Raw genomic sequence first — 24241 nt, forward strand, 5'->3', positions numbered from 1 at the left:
TTGGACGATTGTGATGTAGGGAACATCGCCCCTCTGTGTCTAATAATGGCTTTTCACTTTCTTAATATGGGTGACATTCTGGTTTCTTGAAAAAAGAAAATCACATGGCTCTTAGGTTTCTTTGTGTGAATTCAGAATCAAGGTGCGATGACACTGTGCATGCAATAAGGTAAAATATTGCCTAATTCAGTGCACACATTCTCGACAGGCGTCAGTATTTATTAAAAAAAAAAAACATTAAATAGTATTTCTCATGACCCTTTTGGAGAGAAACTAAGCAAGGACAGGATTGGCAGGAAAGTCACTCAGGCGACAGTCCGGTTTGCTACCCTACACGAGAGGCAAAAGAAGAGGGAACATAAAGAGGACAGCAGGACTGCAAACGGACAGTCAGGCCGTTGGTCTTCACGTGAAGGAGTAGGTGAGAAGAAAAAGAAGAGCTTGCAGTTAATATACAAGCAACATATGTGACTGTCAATGATATGGTTAACGGGAGATTGAATGCTTCTCGATCCGGAATGGAAACTATGGTGGTGGGAAGGTGGTTTAAGTCTCGGGAAGTCATTGGAATAAAAGAGTCAGAACATTGGTTAGTCCTGCAGTTTGGAAAGAAAATATTCAAATGGTGAGTGAAGCAACCATTGAAGTGGGCATCTTCAGCAGGTGAGAAGCAATCACATTAGGCTCGTCATTGTAGATTTACAAAAAATTCATAGACGGCTCATAAGATCACATGAAGAAAAACGAAGTCGGTGTACCATGCTGTCTATCTTTGTATAACTTAGTCGACGCAATTGCTTGTTTGCGAAACGATATATTCCGTGTAATATGTGCAACATGTAACACATTCATTGGCAGTACACTTTTGCAAGACTAGTGTGACAATGTGGTCATGGTATGATGAGTTTGATGAAGCTAGAAGAGCAAATAAAGAATCGAACCTTTTATTGGACGAACTTCAGCCCAGAAAGCAAACAACACTAGAATAGCACCAATAGCGGCAAGCACAGTCGATTATGGTCGAATCAGAACTTAAGTAAGACTAGCCCAGCTCCTATTTTATACAAGCAGCAGAACGTTGTCGGTAACCGGTGCACAGCTCGGCAATTGTTCATTAAGGAGCTGTGACACACTAAATTGGGGCGACAATAACAGCGAAATTTTATGAGGAGACTACACACGTTGATGCGTCCAGGCAACGCGACACTGGTGCTCCAAATAATAAAAAGATAAGACCACTGATGAACGATGATAGAAAACAAAGTAAGGCCAAGCTCATCACGCGGCAATATTCTTAATTCTGCAGGTGTACCCGCGCCACTGGGTATTCAGCCACGCATCTCATTCCTTAATTAAGGTACCACTCCGTCGGAAGTGTGCTGGGCTAATATCCCATACATTGAGGCTTCTTTCTCACAGACGGCCACAATGTAGCGGTCTATTAGTCCTATAGCAACACATTGGTGATAGCGAGAAATCCAAAATACTAATGGTCATACTAGCGCGGTATCGCAAAGTTGTAACAATTTTGCTTTCAGACACAGAGCATCGCCGACATACGTGGGAAACAGGTGACTGGAAGCTTAAGGACGTAAAATAGTCATCAATTACTTTTACCATGTGATTGGTCGGTGGAATATAAACTTTGACTGATAGTCTTGCACTTGCTGCGCTACACATACGTGTATTATGAGTTCACCTGTAAATGCGGATATGATCGCTACCTCGTGTACGGGCTAGAGCGGGGCGTGTGCCGCCATGCATTTCAATCCTATCGGTTTCAGGTATTCGTACACTGTGATTGTGCTAAGGGTCCTAATAAAGCGCCACACAAAACGGGGTTTCTCGCTGTGTACGTGTGCAGTATTTATCCGCCGTTCTTTAGGCCCTCGAAGTGACGGTTAATTTAATTTTATTTAGTACTTGTAAATTTTATTCAGCGACATCTCAAACAACTGATGCAACTTAACGGACCGGAGGACGTGCGACGTGTGCAGGGAACTGATAAGATAAAGTATGGTGCCTCGTTTCGGATACACTCGAAGAAAAGACCCGGCTATGTAACATCTGAACTGCGAAAAAAAGTAAATAATCAGGCAACATTCAACACAGGGATCTGTACAGTATGAGCACGTAAAAAATATCTACAGGCAACCGTTGATCACTTTGTGTGACACCGACATACTTTAACTGGGTGCAGGAAACATGTACCACGGAATGATGGGAGAGACACCGATCAACTATCCTCGCTACAACACGTCACTGAGCTACGCTTTTCTCAACGCGTGCAGCGAGTCTAACTACGAATACGTCGACTACAACGGCCAAAATCACACGGGTAAGTATAGTGGTTCTTCTCTGCATGCTTGATTTTGTGTTTGCAAATATGGAATCAAATAAATAAAGATCGCGATTTCAGCTCCAAACCCTTAACTTTCGAGATGATTTAGCGCACAAATTGACAGCAAGAAATAGAAAAGTATAATCGTTAGGACCATAACCACCTTTAGGCATACTGCATACGTAATGATTATTTTATTTAATACTAATAATTACCGTACGTTACCCATTTTACTTAGCTCTACCTTACCCACGCATTACAGATAGGGTGTCCCAGCTAACATTAGTCCAAGCTGTTAAAAGAAGAAAAAATGAAAGAAACGCAGTGCGGTCATCAGACCTATATTGACAGAAACCCGTAGGTGTTATAATTTTATCTTGCACCGTGTTTTTTTTCTTCATTTGTTTCTTTTAACGGCTTGGCTAACGTTAGCTGGGACACACGGCATATATCTGTCACTTATCGTTCCTACGTTTCCCCAAAGAAAACCCCGATTCTGAACTCTCGATTTCCATTTTATAGATTTCTACACTCTTGGTATAGGCATCGATGCCAGACCTATTGCTTCCACCAGTAAACTTGTGGAAACGTTGCATTAAGCAAACGAAAAAGAAAATTCAATACTATACTTTTGCAGTAGACAAGTGCGCAATAATACGGAATTTCAACCTATGTGAAGAGTTCAGTACTTAAATTATCACCTGTTTCACGTCGAGAAACGCGTGGGGAGACAGGTGCTATAACTTTACCAACATATGCACATGCACATGGTGCATACCCTCATGCATAACCCCCAGAAATGTACATGACTCGCAAGCGCAATCTGGCGGTATGGCGCAATGCCCACAGGTGACTTATCTGTGAACTCGAAAGAGTCGGCGGGTCAGCTCTACTGAGAAATAGCTTTGTTCGAAGTTCTAGCGAGAAAACACCAGCGCATTATTTCGGGATTAAAGAGAATTATCTTTTAAAACTGCAAGATATTGCATTGTTATTCGAATAACTGGCAGTTTCTCTTCATAATTGATACCAAGAGTGAACTAAGGAATATGTTCTCGCTCCGCAGTAAATAATAGGCCTGAAGTGCGCGCATAGATTATAATTATAGCATTATGAGTTTCTTTCTGTAGCACCACGTTCTTCTTTATTTCTTTTTGCTTCATGTATGGCCACCTAGGATCAATAATTAAGCAGCATTACCGTAGCGTTCTGCCTGGTTTATTCACATGCAATTAGTGACCTCGGTACTTCACGCAGGTTACTCAAGAGTGCAATCCAACACTGCCTACGGAGTGAGAATGAGTGCAAGCACGTGCTTCATACGGAATGTACAACAAAACCGCTCAAATCTTCACATTTCTCTGAACAGCACCGTAACTAAGGTGAGCACTGCCTTCCTAACATAATTACAGTACAAAAAGGTGGCAGTTTCGCCCGAAGTGGGAATAACTGATTGCGCTAGCAAGGTTTGGCGGTGTGCTTGAACTCCGCGTACGGCGTTCTAACTCTACGCGGGGTGCGACATGTTGGCGTGACGCAACATGCAAGTCAACTCATGCGGGGAGACAATTCTGCGCCTGCACCGCCGCCGCTAGAGAATACGTTCGCGCGATCTACTCGTTCGCGTGTTCACTCTTTCTTTCTGAACACTGAGCGACGCAGCCAGTGTAAAGGTTCGTCTGTCGCTGCTGCTAAACGAGCTGCCCGCGCAGAGGCTCAGCACCAGCGCCGAGAGGAGCCTGGCATTCAGAATAAAATTGTTTGCCACAATATATCGCGAATTCAAAACAACAGCTGCGCTCAAATTTCGCATTAGAGAAGTATCGTAATCGTCGGTGAATTTTTTTTTTTCATAGGTTCATCGCGCTCTCCTTGGCTTTCTAGAATTAGCTAACTGAGGTTCACGTTTGTAACTCGGAGACTGTTTCTTCTATTTAACATTTTTAGTAGCGTGATATGCAGTGACCGGCCCTACTGTGTGTGCTGTGTGTGACCTGTACTATGCGTTCTACTTTATTCTTTGAGATTTGTCATTTCGCTCTTTCTTTCCTCCCTGTCTTCCTATCTTCCATTTTTGTGTTTGTATCTCCTGTTTCCTAAAGAGTAAGCAGGCATTGTGCCCCTTCCGGTGGCAGTTGCCAGCCCGCTCCTCGCTTTCCATTTCCTGTCAAATGTAAATATGTTTTCACATCAAAGCAATCGAGCATTTCAATCAATCAATCAATCAATCAATCAATAAATAAATAAATAAATAAATAAATAAATAAATAAATAAATAATTTATCGTGCCCAGGAACAACCATGAGGTCTAAGCGCTGGCGCACGTATACGTAGAAAAGAAATACAGCAGGGAAATATCAGTAAAAAAACAATAAAAAATAACAATCTTGAAAAGAAAAGTGTACATACATAAAATACATACATAAGAAAAAGAGGGAGAAGGGAAGTTGAACAATATGTGAAACTAGGAGACCACAGGGCAAAGCTCAGAACAGAATAATGACAGCGAGTTGTCAAAAATATCAAGGTCATGAAAGTGGCCGTTATAAAGACTGTATTCTGTAGACGGTTGAGTGTTGGTGGTGATTGCCAACAACATGGAAACATCTGCGTTCTCTGGTGATCGTGTGCGGAATTCGATACATGATACAACTGAGGACATATGAGGATACCGTGAAGGAGTTTGAAAAGAAACAGAAGGTCAGCACGATTACGTCGGCAGCGAAGTAAGGGCAACTGTAATAACCCGACAGTGCTAGAGCAAGGTCCAGCGTTCTTGTTAGCAAAGCGGTGATGATACATGCTTAGAAACATTTTCTGGGCCAGATCTCTAATGTCACTGTTGGATCTAGAGATGCCGTTCCAGAGACCGACGCGTATTTGAGTTGAGGAAGCCAGATTGTTGCGTACAACTTGTTGAACGGTGTAGGAGAATTGAATTCTCTCGATAGTCTGCAAACAGAGCCAAGAGTGCGTATACCCCGCATTGCAACGCGTTTAGTGTGAGCTGAAATGTGTAAGGTTGTATCAAAAAGTACACCGATATCATTGATCTCACGGGCCCTACACAATGGTACAGAATCCACCGAATTAGAAAAACAAATGATTGCTCTTTTGCGGGTGAGAGTCATGACTTTGGTCTTAACAGCGTTCAAAGTTAGCTTATTATCTGTGCACCATTTAGAAAAAGAAAGCAGGTCAGACTGCAGGATGCGACAGTCGTCAACAGTGTGCATTGCCTTAAAGATCTTTGTCATCGGCATATAGAAGGAATGAAGAATGCCGAATGGCAGAAATAACGTCATTAATAAAAATTAAAAAAGGGAGTGGTCCCAATACTGATCCCTGAGGGAAGCCGCTAGTTGCCACGTAAGAAGAAGACGTTTGACCATTGACGTTAACATAACACGATCTATCAATACGATAACTCCGTAAGAGATTTACAATTGACGATCCAACACCAAAGTGTGTAAGCTTGATCAGAAGCAGCGAGTGGCTGACCACATCAAAAGCTTTGCTGAGGTCACAATAAATGGTGTCAACTTGCCCCCTTTGGAGTACTGGCGAGGATATCTGGGTCATGAAACTTCTGAGATTTGTGATAGTGGAATAATAATAATAATAATAATAATAATAATAATAATAATAATAATAATAATAATAATAATAATAATAATAATAATAATAATAATAATAATAATAATAATAATAATCTTTATTATCAATCAATTTGTACATATCATTGTGCGAGGTCTGCCGAAGCCTTCCGTGGGCTTGTATAATAATAATAATAATAATAATAATAATAATAATAATAATAATAATAATAATAATAATAATAATAATAATAATAATAATAATAATAATAATAACAACAACAATAATGCACATGGCACTGTTCACAGTCTGGAAACTGGGCGCATTGCATTAGTTGCCCGTACTACGCACAAACACCACTCTTAGCCAAAGCCTGTACAGAAGAGTGACGCTACTGCGCTGAATTTTTAGTGGAGCCTAAATGCTGCTAGGGTCCAGCCTCTGTCCTTGCCTTTAGCGCAGGCATAAACAAATTATTCTTATGGTATATGCCAGTGCTACTTCGGACTTTAGGGGTATTGCTAACATAAATACGCTTCATGCGTATTTAGGGAAATGCTGAAAAATTCGTACATTTGTTGAGCAACACGAAACAGTAAATGATATTGTTGTGCCTTGAGAACCGTCAGCTCTCGATCGTATGTCCAAGCAGAGATGTGGTCTCTTACGAGGTATGTGATGCAAATTAAGTATACGACAATATGCGCTTACGTCTGCTATAAACGTCAAGTATTTAGGACAACGATAAAGAGACACTAGCAGGAAGATTTTCGATGATAAATCGTGTGTTTTTGACTGATGCTCCTGCGTTTCGTTTGGTAAATTACTACAAATTCTCCAAATGTCAAATTCGATAAACTAAAGCTTTACATGCGTGAGGCTGTGTCCGAAAAAAATATGAACAATAAGCCAAAGGTCCATGACGCGCTTTATACACGCACTAATGGATACAACTAGAAAAATACATTCGTGATGATGCGAATTCTAGATGCCACTTAGGTAAGGAAGCAGAATACACAGAATGCATGCATGTCAGATTAGAGAATAAGGAAAAAGTCCGCATTCAGTGAGTCACCATCACATGTATATGACCAGTTATTTTAACCTTCTTTTCTTGTCCTTTTCTCTTGGTGCGTACAGATACTTTTTGACGACAACAAACGAGCCACTCACGTTTTCTTCACTCAAAACGGCGTCGAAATGAACGTAACTGTCGGCGCCGAGGTGATCCTTTCCGCGGGAGCCATCAATTCTCCAAAGCTGCTCATGCTGTCGGGAATCGGGCCTCAAGAGGATCTGAAGAAAAGCAACGTGAGTGTATGCCCATACGAACCAAATCTATGTTGTGGGAGTTTCGCAACGTTTCAGCGCATAAGCTGAAACAAGAATTGCTATTTGCCGAAAAAATAATGAACTTGTGACATTCACACGCAGAGTAGACAAACATTGGGAACGGCCACATGACAATTTGAAGAATGCAGAAAGAAAAAGCCAATTGTATCACCAGAAGTATTTGTTTTTGTAGAACCGCTATATGTTGGCTGAAATTTTCACTGCTGCGAAAGATGACGGGATTGGTGGGTGAGATGATATAGTGCGTGACTCGATTGAAAATTGAATTGATGGTGCTGCTGCAATGACCAGTATAGTCAAGCGGCAACAGCGATAATGCTTGCACCCTAACAGTGTAAATTTAGTGAAAAGCAACAACAACAACAACTAGTGAACAATTATTTGGGGCAAGAAAGGTTGTCTTCGGCTAACTCAAAAGATGTTTCTTGTTTTCGCTAGAGCATTTTCGTAGAACCTATTAAAAGTGTGTAGGCAAGCAGACTCAAAATTCTGCCTACCTATATGCACTCGCGTCGATCACAGGAGAACTCCAGAAAGTGGAGAGTAAGAAAAAAAATACAAAAATTCAGATGTTACATCACTAGAAGCGAATTTTGCTTTCGTTCTATAGCAGAATAAGGGGTCAAGACACTGCACGAGCCAATTGCGTTTTTCTTGCATACTGAACTCGGGCGCGCTTCTGGTAGCATTGTTAAATTTCCCTCTTTTCTGACGTGAATGACGCATGTTCACAGAGGCAGATTGTTGTTGTTGCTTGTGCAAATAGTGATGTTAAAATAAATAATATGCATGTGATCTCGTTACGCAATTTTGTCATTTTCCCTTTGTCAAGAATGTAGAATAATAGCGAGGACATTAAAGGGTAGTTGCTTCTGTTGGTTTGTCCCACGTAAAATTACGTGTTTGAATTTCACAGTTACTTTATCGCCACGTATCCATAGTAACATATCCCCGATGGCTCCTGAAACTAGGCTTAGTCCCTCACATGGGCAGTGCATTCATGAGAAAGCAGACATTTTTCCGCGCGAGCTTCATGGAAGAGAAATCACAGAGAAAGCTTGTAGTACTATTTAAATACTAAGCGTAACACACGATGAGTAGTAACTAAGCTGAAACTGTAGTTTTGTAAATGTAAGATTTTGATGCTGAAGCACTTAAAAAAGAAGACAATAAACTATTGAAAACTATTTTTTTATTTCCCGTGTTTCGCAATATGTAACGAGTTTTACTGGTTAATTGAACGTGACTCTTTCCCGAGAAGAAATGCATACTAGCATGACGAGGAAACAAATACTTCAGAAGAAGGGAGTATGAAGAAACAGAGCAGGCACGAAGTGCTGTTCCTTCCTGCTCCCACATTCTTAAATCTGTTTACTCCTCGCGCTAGTATGCATCCCTTAGTCTTCAACGAACTCGACCAGCAACAATATTGCCGTTTTGGCTGACGGTTCTTTAACTTCGAGACAGTTTTCTGTACTATTTGTGACGAATGTTAATATCACTCAATATGGTCACGTTGAGCAAATAGTAGTAAGAAATATGTGACAAAGAATGTGCCACGGTGTTCCCTGATCTAACTGGATGGACATTGGCTATCATTCTCCACACGCGCGTCGTATTCCCTTTCGGCGATTGAGTGGAGTGGTTTGTCAATCTGCTTAGATAAAACACTCTGGAATTGATTCTTAAATGGTTCGCGACTACATTGAGAGAATAACATTGAAATAAGTGACGTCCTTTTGCAGATCACTCCTCTGGTGGCGGACCTTCCAGTGGGTGTGGGACTCATGGATCACATAATTTTCCTAGGCCTCGTTGTAACCACGACTAACGATGAAGTAGGAATACGCAACATAAATCAGAGCATCATAGAGTACTACACAAATCAGACAGGTAAGGGCAATTTATATCATACTCGCACTGTTCTTGCATGACGACAACGTGTAGGCGCAAAAAAAAACTAAAAAAAAGAAAAAGAAAAGAAAAGCTTATAAGACCGACAAAGACTTTGGACGTTTAACATTCATAAGTACCTCGATAGCGATGTTCAATGACGGAAGGAGGGCAGAATTTGGTCACAAAGGCGAGTAGCGTGCCCACCTATTGGTTTTGATGGGGCCTGTCCGCGGCACTGCGCTCTGCGCTACCGTCTTGGCAGTGCAATAAATTCAGTGTTTCCTTGCGTCCAGCACGTCCCGAGTGTTTGGTCGCCCTCCCCGTTGTTGACCACCCACATTTTTATTTTGTTGCCACCTGTTCTGCTTTAAGTGCATATACCGAAATGCGACTTTTGCCGTTCTCAAAAATTAAGTGGCCCCTTCGGTTTGTTATAGCAGTCCTTCATTGCGGCATTGCAGCAAACTGGTATTGTGCTGCAATTTCACGTTAGCAACAAAGGCGGCATTAGGTAAACAGCGGCAAATTTGATATGAGCCAAACAATGCTCAATAGCACGGAGAACATGTGAACAGAGATAGTGTGGCTGAATGCCGGGTCTCAGATATGCCTGTAAGTATGCCTGCATATTTTGCTTCTATCACTTATAGTAGGACGATTCTCCACTTTTCGTATAAAAAGCGCCATTTGAGGAGAGTATATTGCCACTTCAGTTAATCAGAAGGCTTCAATATCTGAAAAGTGACTAAACGCCAAACGAAGTACCACCGTATACCCTTTAATGCATGCCACCGACGGCCCATACAAGGGTCTTCGGTGGTTATGTAGAGCATATAACTTCTAGTAGACGGGCGAACAAGAACAGTCCATAATTCAATGTTACGTAGTCATGTGCGGCTGTGTTGACCTGAGCAAAAAACCTGAACTATATCACTATAGCTATTGACCCTTTTCGTGGAGTAGTTTGTTCTAGAGAAACGAGATGGCGCTCACGGCGGCGCACCATACGTTGCCTCTGCGACAACGCACGGATACGAAACCATTACCACTTCTACCTTGCTTCTGTGCGATCAGCTGTCGGAAATGCAACTTAGTTTTCGCTAACGCACTGTGCTCCATTCATGCTGGTTTGAATGATGTGGATTGAAGAGGCGTGCAGTAGTTGGCTGCAAAAATAGTGACTGGCATATTAAGGAATGTAATGAATATGTATGGCCAAGTTCGCGGACCGCTGCTGCAACTGACCGTACGTGTTTCCGGCACTTCGAGATGCACGGCTTTCCTCGAGGATACACAAATTTGCTCATCCTCCAGCGTTGTATCGCGAACCTTCTGCCCCGGTACGTCGGCAAGAGTGAGTACCGCTCGTTAAACAATGATAAAGGGAGTAGCGCCGCTTCCTGATATAGTAGGTTTCGCGCACAGTATCTAAACCCATCTACCCCAACTGACACGGAAACTTACGCCCACTCTTTCGCCAATGGGTAAAAAATAAGTGAATAGTCGCACACTTGAATATATGTGCACTTTATACGCACAATAAATGAGGGCACGGACTACACCGATAGCGCAAGAATGGTCGAAGCTGAATATTTCGTGATGGTCCACAAGAGTCAGCGAATTACTGGTGATACTACATCTTTGCTACAAGGTATTAAAGTGTACAGAACAGCTACGTTTCAAGCTTTGTGCGCTGCAAGAACAAACCTAACGATACTGAGTACAACCGCGAGCGATTAGGCAGAAAATAACCAGTGACGGCACCGAGAATATTTGCCAAAGAAAAACGAAGAGCAAAACACACTAACCCTGATTAATTTCAGGAGCGGAAAGGTTGGCATTCATATTTAGCCCCGCTTTTAGAGCAAGCACCGTATACGCTGCTTGCGCCGTTTGGACGTAGCTTAATCAACTACGAAAGCGCTTTTGCATGTTCTCTGAAGCTGCGGCCAAAGCTTCGTGTCGTCCACCCAGTTATCATCTTCGATATCTCCCGACACAGAGGTTTGCTAAGCCGCACCGGCGTCATACACATTCATTGTAAACATGGAGGCAACGGAGGCAGTTGAGGCACGCAATGGTCGCGTCACCACGTGATCAAACATGGCAGCGCCCACGGGATCGCCGCGAAAAGGGTCAATATCAGCGGCACGTCACGATAGACTCAGTTAGTGGGCTCAGCGTCCTCGGCATAAACCCGGAATACTATAGTAAGCCAACTCTTGATGAAAAGGCATTTCTTTGCTCCTGCCTAGAGTAGGCGAGCGGTTTGGCCCAATGATGCGAATATGTGCTATTGTATGAAAAAAAGAAAAGAAAGGCGGCACCACCAGCTAAGGACTCCGCTCCTTTTGTTTTGTGCATTTCTATGAGCATGTCATACGCCATTTTGAGACTCGTTAAAATAAATAAATTAAATTTCGGGGCCTTATATGCCATCTTGTCATGATGAGGCCAGCGTAGAGGGGGAGGCGGGACGACCTCCGGATTAATTCTGACCCCCTGGAGTTCTTTAACGTCCACCTATATCTAAGTACACGAGCGCTTTTGAATTTCGCCCCTATCGAAATGCGGTTGTCGCATTTCGTCACATTGATGAAATTAATAGTCGAAAAAATTGTGCAGTGTTCATCGAAAACGATTGTCCATTTAACCTAATAGCCGATCGAAGATTCGAAAAATTGTGCAGTGTACATGGACAACGATTGCCCATCTAACCGATGGCCTCTAGAAAGCTATTCATTCTATTAAAGGAGTGATGCGATTGAAGGCGCATATTTGTTGCAGTAAAGGATATTTAGATAGCTTAGGATTGATAACTTGTTCTTGGGCTCGTTGTTTGGTACTTGATGAAGCCATTTTAGCGCAAATAAAAATGAACACAAAGAACACAAGACCGGACACCGCGCCAGGTGGCCTTTAGGTAGCGTTTGGTGTTTCGTACCGTAATTCCGTAGAGAACAGAGCAGATAACCAGCACAATATGTAGCAGTAGTATGGGCGGCTTTACATATAAGCTTATTTGTGATACGTGTGCTGAGTTCAGCGACGCGAGCGCCGGCGGGGATCCAAGGTGACTGCCATCCTCTTGTCCCGTTGCAGCCGTAGGGGGCGAGGGTATCGGGAAAAGAGGAGGGCTGTGCTTCTCGAGCGCAGCATGTATATAATCGTGAGTGTACAGCGCGAAGATAAACGTGGGCGAGACAATTGACAAGGATGAACGCTGACTATCCACTGAAGGTTTATTATCAGGTTGTCGAATTTAAATTTAAGAGAGTTTCATGAAAGAGCTACGTGAAAAACGTGAACTACCGAAGACGGAATCATGTTAAGTTTCAGACGCTTCAATGCTCTTGTGCTACAGAACGCATCCTTCGCATTGGCGGTGTATGTCCGACTACCGACCACTATAAAAAAGAAAAAAACCGGCTGAAGAGTTAAAGAAAACTATTTGATTAAAAAAATACACATTAATTGGAGAGCTTATAGATGCCCAGGAAACGCAGCCTGGACGGCAGCTAACGAATGAAAATGAAGATACTCCAGCCGGAGGGTAGCAGGCGGCAAAGGCCAGCCCCCAGCTGAAGTCACTATAATATATAGCGCACCGGTCACACTGCCACCATCGGTTGCGCACGAGGCCGACAGCAGTTGGTGATGTAACGTACGCCATGACAGTTTTACAACTTGGACGTTTTGATTCCTCATATAGTAGGCTATAGGAAGTGCTTCAAAGCTCGATAGTAGAAGAGCCTGCATGCTAACAGCTGCATTGACACGGGCGGAGCCCCCTACCTATTATAAAACGCGCTACTGGCCCTTCAGCTTTTTGTGATGTACTTTTTTTGTTTCCCATGCAATGGAGGAGAAGCCAGTGCCAACGAAAGGCGCCACCCTTATTTTTAGGATTAAATCCTTAAAACAAGCTTTAACCTGATATTTCCGCGCACGTACAAATACATTTCCGCAATCGCACATGCGGCTGCAGCTTCAAGTGCTGGTCATAAATAATTGTTTGACATCAGGCAAGCATTCGCCGACTACACGGTCACCATAACTGCTGCAATCCCGCATCTGCATTCGATGCCCACCAAATGCCGTGAGGCTCTGACTCCGTCCAGGGACAAAGACTACGTGAGAGAGAGTGTGCATAGAACAACTGCTCGACGGAAAGACCCGCCTGAAAACTATACACGATTACTAAACAGCAAGTTCCACAAGGCGCTTCTGCTGTTTATATAGGAGACAGGCCTGCACACATGTCTTCGGCGACACTAATATGCCGCTAGGGAGCCCATGCGTAAAACAAGAACGAAGAAAAAGAAAATGACACTTTCTCTCAACTTTGGTTAATATTTCCTACCTGTGCACCTGTTTTTAATGACAGTCTTTATCAGTTAGGTTTCCTTTTCAGGGAAAAACATTTAAACCACACGTCCACTCATTGCGCGCCATCTTGCTCAAAACTTGTTTTTCTCGCATTAAAAAGTCAGCTGTACTTTTCAATGTTCGTTTATCAGAACATTGCTGCGAACATTTCTCCGCTTCAGAAATTTAGCAGAATTTTCTGCTGCCAACGCAGGACTTCTCACCATACCGGGTACCTTCGAAGTACTGCTGTTCACCAATAGCGGCGTGGGCTCGCAGGAACTTGAGGACTACCCCGACATAGAGCTGGAACTTGCGGACGTTTTTCCTAGCCCGCAAATCGCACAGTCGCCGTACGTTTCGAATGAGGTAAGTCAAAGCACGGCCGCGCTGGAATGCAGCAGCATTTGCGCGCAACCGCGGTCGAGCGCAAAAAGGTAAAACATTTACATGTAATAAAATACAATGAAAATTATCAATTAGTTGATTGAATATTGAGGTTTGGTGCCAGAAAGCAGTAAGAGGCTGAGAGACGCCGCAGTGAGGGGCACCACTTCGGTGTCAACGAATATGCAGATCCAACGCACATGTTTGAATTTATGCGAAGTGAAGCTTAAGTACAGTGGTTAATGAAATGCTTGAGAGCTGACGGTGATGCATACAATTTGGTGGTGACAGGTATATGCCCACAAAAAAATTATACGTGGCTCTGCTACCGCAAACACCAGAGACCAGTGGAGTGAGGGAAAGCCCAGTATATAAAGTAGTGGCAAAACGCACACTTGCCCCCGTATTCATAAATGCATCTTAAGTTGAAGCCCATGCTTGACTTGATATAAACGACGCCTGGCATGAATGTGCCCATGACGCTCATTGTGTTTTCATTCGGCGCGTTTACGACAGGCGTCTTTTAGAATAAGTCAAGCATGGGCTTCAACTTTAGATGTATTTCTGAATACGGTGGCTAGTTTCCTGGCGCCCAGGATTTCTTCGCGATTTTCTGCGTAGTACCGCGATGAATTCAACCGGCCACGTTCACAAGCCTCCAGATCTTCATTTCTTCGCCTGCGCGAACTCTCGGCATCCCTCAATCTAAACTCGAGATACTCTCTTCTGCGACGCTTGGTTTCAGCTTTCCTAGCTCTCGCTTCAGTCTTTCGGAAGCAACTAGTGTCCAGTTCTCTGGTAGAAATATGCCGAGCCGCCGCCAGAGGCATCGGCTGCAGTCATGGACACCGGGCGCGTTAGGCACGAACGCGATCGGCGTCGGCAGCAGCTATAGGCGTCCCACTACCACACATGCCTCACTCCTCCTCTACACCTCAAATCTGCAATGCTGCGCGATCCTATTTTACAGGGAAGCTGTTCAAGGGCTCACTCTTCGATGGTCGCGTCCGGCAATAGAACAAAACTCTCATTGGCCGTATGCTGTATGTGCGAGTGAAAGCGCACGAGGACGAGGGACGCGCGCTTTCACGGGGAGCGAGCGCACGATGGAGAGCAACCGCGACTTATGTGCGAGTGAAAGCGCGCGAGGGCGAGGGACGCGCGCTTTCACCAATGCCACTTGCTTTCACGGGGAGTGATCGCACGGCGGAGAGCAAACGCGACTTCCCAGTAGAAGGGAAGTGGTGGGCGAGGAGGGCATCGAGGCACCCTAGTTTGTGCGTGTGCGTGCCCACTCTCCCACTGCGGCGCATGCGCGCAGCCCTGCCGGCCTCTGCCGCGCCTGTGCCACTGACTCTCTCGGGCTCACGCCCGCCTCTCCCCTAACAGCGTCGACAACGGCGTTTAGCCGTTCCGTCACGTTGCCAGCTTTTTGACAGCTATTGTGTGCGGTCACACAAACAACGCGTACAACTGTTGTCGACGGCGGCAGCGTTTTGCCCGCGTTCGCTCCGAACGCGCGTGGCGTTGGTGACGTGTTTATGAAGAACGTGCCAACCTTTGCCGTACACCCTATGGCGGTGTACCGTAGCGACGGTAAGGCCATGGTCCCTGTGGTCACTAAATAAATGAAAACCAGCGGATCATATATATTTCTCATTCTTTAATAGTTCAAATAACCAATTGCACAATAACATCTTAATAGTCATAATTGGAAATATATAATTCCCACCATAGTACAGCTTCGGTGGTCTTCCATCTCCACCCCAGTGGAGGAGCTGACAGTTTTTTATACTCTGCTTTTATACTCTACCTTTATCAGAAAAGCAAATTTTCGTGTCGTTGGCAAACAGCATCGCTGTAAAAGTACGACACCGGTATCGAGCAACATTTAGGGATTCTGTACCTCATGGGTCACAGTGGGACGTACCCATTCTGGAGGACTGGGCAAGAACAGACACAAACCGCCACACACAAGGAGCCAAGCAACCACGCACACGGAGCCGAAAATTGTTGACCTACTTCCGGTCTATCCATATCCTTCCGCTGCCGGACGCGATCTCCTGTAACCTAGCCTATAACATATTCGCGGTAAAAAAAGCAATGTCTAATGTCAGACTACTAGCCTATTTCAATTATTCAGCCCAAATTCAAGAATGGCAGCGTGAACTGGCACTCTTGCAATTGTGGCGTAGACTATCGCCCCAACTACAATCATAGCTCTTCCGACGTTTTCGCCACATGAACGATTCGTTAGGCGCGGCACACCTTCGACGCCTATACACAATATCACCGGCCTCAATAACTTCAAATGATATAACTATGAAGCGTGCCCCGGAAAAGCCACTGCTCGCCATACGAATACACGATCATACATGCTGCGTGGTTAACGGATCGCCGGACCGTAGCTACTTCAGCCTCTTCAAGACTCGGCTGCAATGCAATTACGCTCGTAATTTCTTGAAAGAATAAACCAGCACACGGTGGTACTTTATGTGGCGATTCTTCATTCCGTAGCCCCGCAGACGGTTGTCCGGCTATTTTCTTATTATAATTGTACCTCAGTTACAATTATAATAAGAACATAGCCGGACAACCATGTTGTGGTTTCATTTATGCTAGAAAAGTAATTGTTTTTATTTTTTATTCAATCATTTATTTATTGTTATTTATTCATTTCATACTGCGGACTCAAAGTCCAAGCAGGGTGGGCATAAAAATACAAAAATACAAAAACACAATAACCAAAACTAATTACTAACACGTTAGAAAGCAACCAAAGCAATATGTTATAATGCACAGTTAAAACCACTCCAATCATTATTGGCGCGTGGAAAAAAAGTATTTGAATGAGTCGGTTTTGGCAAAATACGCAGTTATGTTATGCTGGCGATGGTGTCGAGTACGCCTGGTTACAAGGGGCGTTACATAAGGTGAAGGGTTGAAGGCCAGCTTCTTGTTAATTAATCGGTGGAGAAGTTGATGTCGCAAGTACTATACATATTATTAGAAAGGTGGACCCCCAGCGCACATTTTAACTGGACATCTTGACTTGAAAGCGCTGCCTCTAAGACACTTCTACCGACAGCAACCGAAATTTTGGTATGTACTCTGTGACGTCAGGAAATGTGTGGCCAACGCTGCGTCGTCTGCTGTGAAACACCTCGAGACCAAATTGAAGTTGCGCGAGTTGCCTTCGAAACTATCATTGAAAATATAGAAAACAAACTACTAACACTAGGAGTGTTCGTATAGGAACACTCCTAGTGTTAGTTTTCTTCAAGTCTATAGACTTCGAAAAATCCTTGAAAAGTGAATGCGTTCAACATAATATTTTCTTAAACAAGCTTCCATGTTACGGGATTCGAGGTGCTGCCTTCGCATTTAGTAAAATATTATTTCACTTCAAGATCGCATTATACAGTTATAAATATTGCGAAGTCCCAGACCAATGACATATTACGGTGTGCCCCAAGGATCTATCTTTGGAGTAGTGTTATTGTAAGCATATAGTAGTCATATTGGAAAAAGTAAACCACTAACACTCGCGGCTTCCTTTTTTGTTTTGTCAGACGTATGATAAATACTACAGGCCAATGTTCAACTACACCGGCTTCATGAACGCCCTAGCCAATGTTCAACCAAAGTCTCGTGGCACCGTCAAGCTCAACTTCACGAACCCGAACGGACCGCCACTCATCGACCTACAATTTTTGTCTGAACAAGAGGATGTGGACAGAATAGTAAACGGTGAGTACAGTGTCATGTCGCGACATAATGTCGACCTAACGTTGTTGTCACGACATAGTGTTGTCTGCGCGAACAGCTTCAAGTCAAATAACAGAGGAAGCGGTAAAACACAACGTATAGTGTTCGTTTTAATGAATTTTGTACATTTTTACACAATGAGTGTCTATCACAGTAACGCGCCACTGTTTGCGGTGACGCAGAAACATAGTCAGTTTTGGCCGTTTTGACCAAAAATGTATGTTTACGTGTAAGTCATTAGATGAAGTATTATTAAATTATGAGTAACAATATTTTTTTTGCAATAGCCCGCTATGTAGATGGCCTGCTGAATTCGCATATGAGAGCCGCCTTTGTTTACAGAATCAACGGTGCGCTGTAGCTCTTATTAACTGACTGGTGCCCAGAAGTTGCTTGCTTAACAGTGTTTAAGAAGGCATTGCTCCCTGCCCCACACGCTCAATGGGGGAGGAGGAGGATAATGAGCTGGTGCGTAGAGTGTGTGCTGGAAGTCGAGAGTTCAGTACGCTCCAATCAACAGTTTCACAGGGAGCTCTCGAAACAATTCGTTACACTTATCGCACAAATATAACTAGCAGCTCTCAACTTTTTGCTGTCTTGCACCTGGTTAACTAGAGACCAAATCATCCGTCTCAATTTATCACGTTATTATATTGTCTGTTTAATCCAGAACCTCTACCTCCCTGTCTTCCCGTCTATTCATCCTTCCTTCCTTCGGCCTTATTAATTTATCATCTTACCCAGTTGGCTTTATTGTTTAGTTTCCCTTTGATTTTTCCCAATCTCGTTTTATTGTCTCTCAAGCTTCTACTGGATGTGTACTTTTTAAATACACTCTTAGCCGTGAATGCCTTGGCGCATGTGAATTTTGTAGCTCCTTTTCTTCTTCTTTTTTTCTTTATTGTTCCTTATTCCGACTACCGGATAGCATATATTCTTAGTGTCTGCCTTTCTAGAAATACTGGGCCCACCGACTTTACAAGGCCGGCTTGCGCGTGTGGACGCTTTCGCGCTTTTAACACTCCTGCTTTTTGGAAGAACCAACGGAACAACTGTGCCCTCTCTATAACAGCTAAACGCCACCATTTTTGTCCGCTTTTCTCACTACCTGCTTCCCTTTTTTAAAAAAGGAAGTAGCTTTCTTTGTCTTATTCGGCCGTTTTCTAGGTGGGTGGTCGGACTTTCACCACCGACAGAAAGGCGCCAACGCAAAGGGCACCTGATCTCGCTTAACGCAGTTGCGGAGCCACGTTATAGTCGCTAATCACCAGCTAGCTTCTTAAAACGCACGTGGTGTGCTGTGCCAGAGTTTTGTGGCATCTGAAGGTTTGGAGGATTTAGATGTTTTGGTCGGTGGTGGCACTGCGTCGCATTTCTCCGCCACTTGGGTCACCTTGGCTCGCGGTTTCGGGGCCACGATCCCTCGCCGAAGCCCGTTGCGCGTCTGTCGTCGAGATGCGCTGCTGCCGGTTCACCAAATCTTCTCTTCCACAGTGCGTGTAGGAAATGCATGACTTTAAAGTGAGTGGTCGGTGGAGTATCCAGGCCCTGAGGATTATACGAACGCAGGAGAGAGCACAGGTGCGCAGCCGTTGTCTTCTTCTCATCGTCATGTGGATGTGGATGTCGTTGCGCCATCATTATTTCCATCGACGTGATTCCATTGTCATCCCACCGTTGCCGAGATGCCACCGTCGTCAGGCAGTTGTGCCGGCTGCATTAAAAGCATATAGTTGACAATTTGTGCTGCTATCAGCAAACAGCGTTATGAACGTCAGCAGTGTACTTCGGTAGTATTAGTAGTGCGTCTATTTTATTTCTGCGGACTGCATAAGCTGCCGCTTATTTTGACAATCGTCTTCGATGGTTTCTGCAAGAGTACTGTTGTTACAGTTGTTGTTTTGTTGTTTGCACCAGCTTGTTGACCTCCTCGCCCACTTCTGTGTGGAGAAGAATGAGCTAGTACCTGAAAATGCTGCTAAGGAAACCAGTTGGTGTCACACACACACACACACACACACACACACACACACACACACACACACACACCACACACACACACACACACACACACACACACACACACACACACACACACACACACACACACACACACACACACACACACACACACACACGCACACGCACACGCACACACGCACGCACGCACGCACACTAAATATGTACATCTACTCAGCATTCGGACCAGCATTTAATTTCTGTTGTCCTCACCGTGTTCTTAATTATTTCGTTTCGGCGTAGTCAACTTTGTCTACAAAATGATGTAAAAAAATAGCTTTACTGCAATTTGGTCATTTTCACCAGGTACCCTTAAAATAATGCCGCTCTTCAATACGAGTGCCATGCAAGGAATTGGTGCGAAGATCTGGAACGGCTCCTACCCAAAGTGTGAAAACTATACTATGTGGTCCAAAGAATACATAGAGTGTTTCGTCCGGGAGGCTGCTTTCCCTGGACAACACGTTTGTTGCACTTGCCCTATGGGCGAGCGGAATGACTCGGTCGTGGACTCGAGACTCAGGTGAGCCGATGCTTTTTTCTTCTGTACTACAATGTGCAAACTCATGAGATTGAAGCTGAAGTAAACTACGTTAGAGTGTGCACAATGCATCATCCAGCCGAATTACAGCATTACCATATAAGTAGTTTTCGCTGCTTTAGTCCGGGACCGGTCCTACAACCGTGAATTTATGGATAAGTGTAGAAGTACAGTATCTTGAAATTTTTCTCAGAATCTAAGATAATATAGTTTCTAAATGGCAGCAAGTTGAAAACAAAATTAACAAGAAGATAAACGTGTCGACTTGAATATTGCTTTAAGGAAAATGGCCAAAGAAATGGCAGTTTCTTCCGAAAGCGAAGCATTGAATGCGATAACAAGGTTTATTGTTGCGCGGCGGCAAAGCTTTCGTGAAGCAGCTTGATGGCTTTCATGAGACGTCCGCGGAAGCAGCTGTTCACCGTGCTGGTTCTTGATCATTGCGGTTACGATGACGTCAATTCAAGCCATGGAACTTATTCACTTTCGCAAAGTAAATAAATTGAATTGAATTGAAAAATAAAAAGCTAAATGTGACGCTTAAAATTTGGTCTCTTTTAAACCCATGCAGCGTCCAATTTCCCGAAATGTTTGTATGGGTGGCTCACAGGTCCCAACGATAATATTTTATAGTATTTATGTTTACGAACCACACCATACACAAGCTATCCCAACACGCGAACACTATAGGTCAGGCTGATGCATAATGTGAGGCGTCGAGGCAGCGATGACATGAGGACGAAGATGATTTATGATGTTTGTCGATGGAAGAATGTTGATGTGAGGTGTATAAAGTAAGAAGGCTGTAGAATGCTAAAATGTACTTAGTATTCTGCAGCCATTGTGTCACATTGACAGATAACTGTTTTGGAAGATTGTCCAAGGATGGTCATATACCCAGCGGCACGAATACCCAATAGTCTCAGAATGGGGCAATTGGGTGCGTGGCCCCATTCTTATTTAGAGGTATAGATATTTTAGGAAAATTAGCGAAGACGTTGAATATCAGGTGCTAATCCATTAAGAGGTCCGTATGCTCTAGAGTTACCTATGAGCCTTCGTTACATGTTGAAGTTTTGTGTTGTGAATTATTATAATAATAAACAAAACAGACGTTCGCTTGCTGGAACTTTTTCGGTCAGAGCTCCGTTCTATATAATCCGATCCGGTGAGGCGCACCCAGGGGTGTAAGCATGGTGTAGGTCAAATGTCATAAGTACAATAATATCAAAGGAGCCCATGAGTATCATGCGTTATTCCATTATGAGGATGTGTACGCATTAGGGATACCAGTGACCCAACATTATACGCATATGTACAGATTCCATGTAATGATTTATTGTTTGATTACGCCGAACAGAGGTGCGCCCACCGGGGGCCCTACTTTGGACAATAGAAAATGGGAAATAAGGAAAATAGCAAAATGAATGTGCACGAAAACAAGACTTACCGTCGGTGGGAGCTGAACGCACAACCTGCGCATTACGCGTGCGTTGGACTACCAATTGTGCTACGACGACGGCCAAATTCGGCCACCAGAACGGGCCTAAGGAACAGATGGAGACGCGGCCTTAATCTCATGCCGCACAAGGTGCAGCAGGCTTCTTGTACCAGGTGGCGGGACATCCTCACACCTTGAGGTAATGGCGGTGTTAGGGAGAGTCGCACGATTTGTTGCGTGTCACGACGGCTCTTCGCTTCCTGAAAGCGTCGGCACTCCTTTATGATGTCGTCAACGGAAGAGCGGTCCTTATATATAGTTAAATTAAAGGCGTCATTGGTGATACATTTAAGTATGTGGCTGACTTGGTCAGCTTCAGGCATTCTGTAGGCCAACCGGCCGACACAGAGCTAACACTTCCTGAATGTACATGACATATGGTTCAGTTGATGTTTGGGCCCGGCACGAAAGTTCCTTCTTGGCGGCGCGCTGGCGCCCTACTGGTTGCCCGAAGAGCTCCTGTAGTTTGTGCTTGTAAGTGTCCCAACTAGTCAGTTCCTTCTCGTATGTTTGGAACCAAACACGGGCCGCTCACTTGAGGTAATAGAGAACGTTAGCCAGCATGATGGTTGGGTCCCACCAGTTGTTATTGCGGATTCGCTCGTATTCCGTGAACAAGTCTTCAGCGTCCGTACCGTAGAAGGTACCAGGGTCTCGGAGTCGGACCAGGACAATCGATGTTGCGGTAGCCGAGGCAGAGCCAACGGGCCTCTCAGTCGACATGGTCCCATGACTCACAAGATGACTGCTGTGAAATTGCGTGGTGTGCTTAGGATATACCCCGCACGCTCCACCAAAGATGGTGCGGGGAGATGTCAAAAGGGTATATATACAATATTTACAAGTGACAGCGAGTGGCACCACAACAGCAAAGATGGCAGGTGGAAGGTAGAGCCTTGGAGTTACTTGTTGTTTTTGTTGTTGCCTCAAAACATGGCTCGTATTGGAGTTACTTGGAGACCGGGATACAACTCGTCCTCTTTCTCGTCTGCTATGGCACTTCTATTTCGGCCGCAGGATAGGCCGCAGGATGAAGAAACTTTATTGTACGAAGAGTGGTGTGTTTAATATAGGGTGGAGCTATCGGGTAGTGCCCCACTGGCGGCGGCGGCGAACACATTACCTATATTTTATATAGCTATAAGCAGAATACACTTAATAAAATAATATATGGCGGATGGTCGATATGATGCGGGAACTTGTTCTGTAAACCAGCAAAATTAGCCCATTGTTGCTATGAGTTGTAGGCAGTAACGTTATACTTTAAATCAAATGTTGTATTATTTGGTTGTCGAGTTGATTCAGACCAATAATAAACCGTATATTACGACGATGTAGGCAAATAAATTTTCACTTTAGTAGATTTGCCTTCCTGCCTCTTTCCTTACCACTTAGTAAACCACATTGTTGCTGTTCATCAATAGTTATCAATATTTGTTGCGCAGGGTCAAAAACGTCACCAATGTTCGAGTTATTGATGCTTCAGTGATGCCCAAATCACAGCCGGGAACATCAATGCGGCAGTCATGATGATCGGCGACAAGGGAGCGAAGATGGTATTAGAAGATTACTACAGTTCTTTGACGAAAAGTACCGAATTGAAAAATATTTTTCTCAACAACCGCTGCTCTACTAGTGGGGCGCGTAATTTATCTAAATTAGTACAAATAAATATCCATTTGATTTTTTTCTTGTTTCTGTTCGGTGTCTTGTGTTATATTGGGGTTTCGAAGAAACCCGAATGGCTAATAAGAGTTCGCAGAATACATGGTTCATGAGCAGTCTTTAGAAGGAAAAAACGCAATTGCGTTTACTTTTGTGGGGGAACCTGCTCTGAAAACAATCAATTTCGTCCGAGTCCTTTATTTTTGTTTTGTTTTACGTACTCTTGATTGTATATATATTGTTTGTAATGGCGTTACTTAGTACTTTTGCTGTTTCTCGATCTGTACATTTTACCATTTCATGTCATCCTAGGAGTTACTTCTGGCAGTTCGTCACCTGCGGGAATTTCTGGCCAGCGTGCTTGAAAATGGGTTTGATTTTCCAGTCCGGCCGTCCATCCATTCCGTTACGCTGGGACAACCATTGACGCTATCAGGCCGCCTTCTCATCGAGAGCTTTATAATCGCTATAGGGCGAAGATAACGACAACTCTTCCAGCAACTCGGATTCAAACTCTTGTCACTACAGCGACGTGCAATTTCATGCCGGCCGCGTTATACATTGCGCTATCGTGCAAAAACACCGCTTGAAAATTAATACAAAGGTTTGCGCTTCACATAGACTCTGAGACCGGTGCGCCTATGCACGCATTTTGTGGGTGACGACAAGCAACACTTCTGTGGAGGAGGATGACGTTTTGCGCATCGCATAAAAGTCACTCTTGACAGGATGGCGATAGGAACAGCGTGCGGCCATTCGTCTTTATGCCCGGGCCGTGAAAGTAGCTTGCACGACACAGAATAGG

General features: G+C 44.0%; 1 protein-coding gene across 1 annotated transcript in view; it reads left to right on the forward strand.

The window, feature by feature from the left end:
- Positions 1-23416, forward strand: part of LOC119452883 (glucose dehydrogenase [FAD, quinone]-like) — a 46872-nt gene extending 23456 nt beyond the window's left edge. Inside the window, exons 4-11 of the mRNA XM_037714834.2 lie at positions 2201-2338; positions 3599-3723; positions 7079-7249; positions 9037-9184; positions 13770-13924; positions 17515-17692; positions 20036-20252; positions 23217-23416. Of these exons, the coding sequence (XP_037570762.1) occupies positions 2201-2338; positions 3599-3723; positions 7079-7249; positions 9037-9184; positions 13770-13924; positions 17515-17692; positions 20036-20252; positions 23217-23301 (1217 nt within the window). The 3' untranslated portion in view covers positions 23302-23416. The remainder of the gene's footprint in view (positions 1-2200; positions 2339-3598; positions 3724-7078; positions 7250-9036; positions 9185-13769; positions 13925-17514; positions 17693-20035; positions 20253-23216) is intronic.
- The last annotated feature ends 825 nt before the right edge of the window (positions 23417-24241 follow it).

The sequence above is a fragment of the Dermacentor silvarum genome, chromosome 5 (assembly GCF_013339745.2).
Source record: "Dermacentor silvarum isolate Dsil-2018 chromosome 5, BIME_Dsil_1.4, whole genome shotgun sequence".
NCBI classification, from domain to species: Eukaryota; Metazoa; Arthropoda; class Arachnida; order Ixodida; family Ixodidae; genus Dermacentor; species Dermacentor silvarum.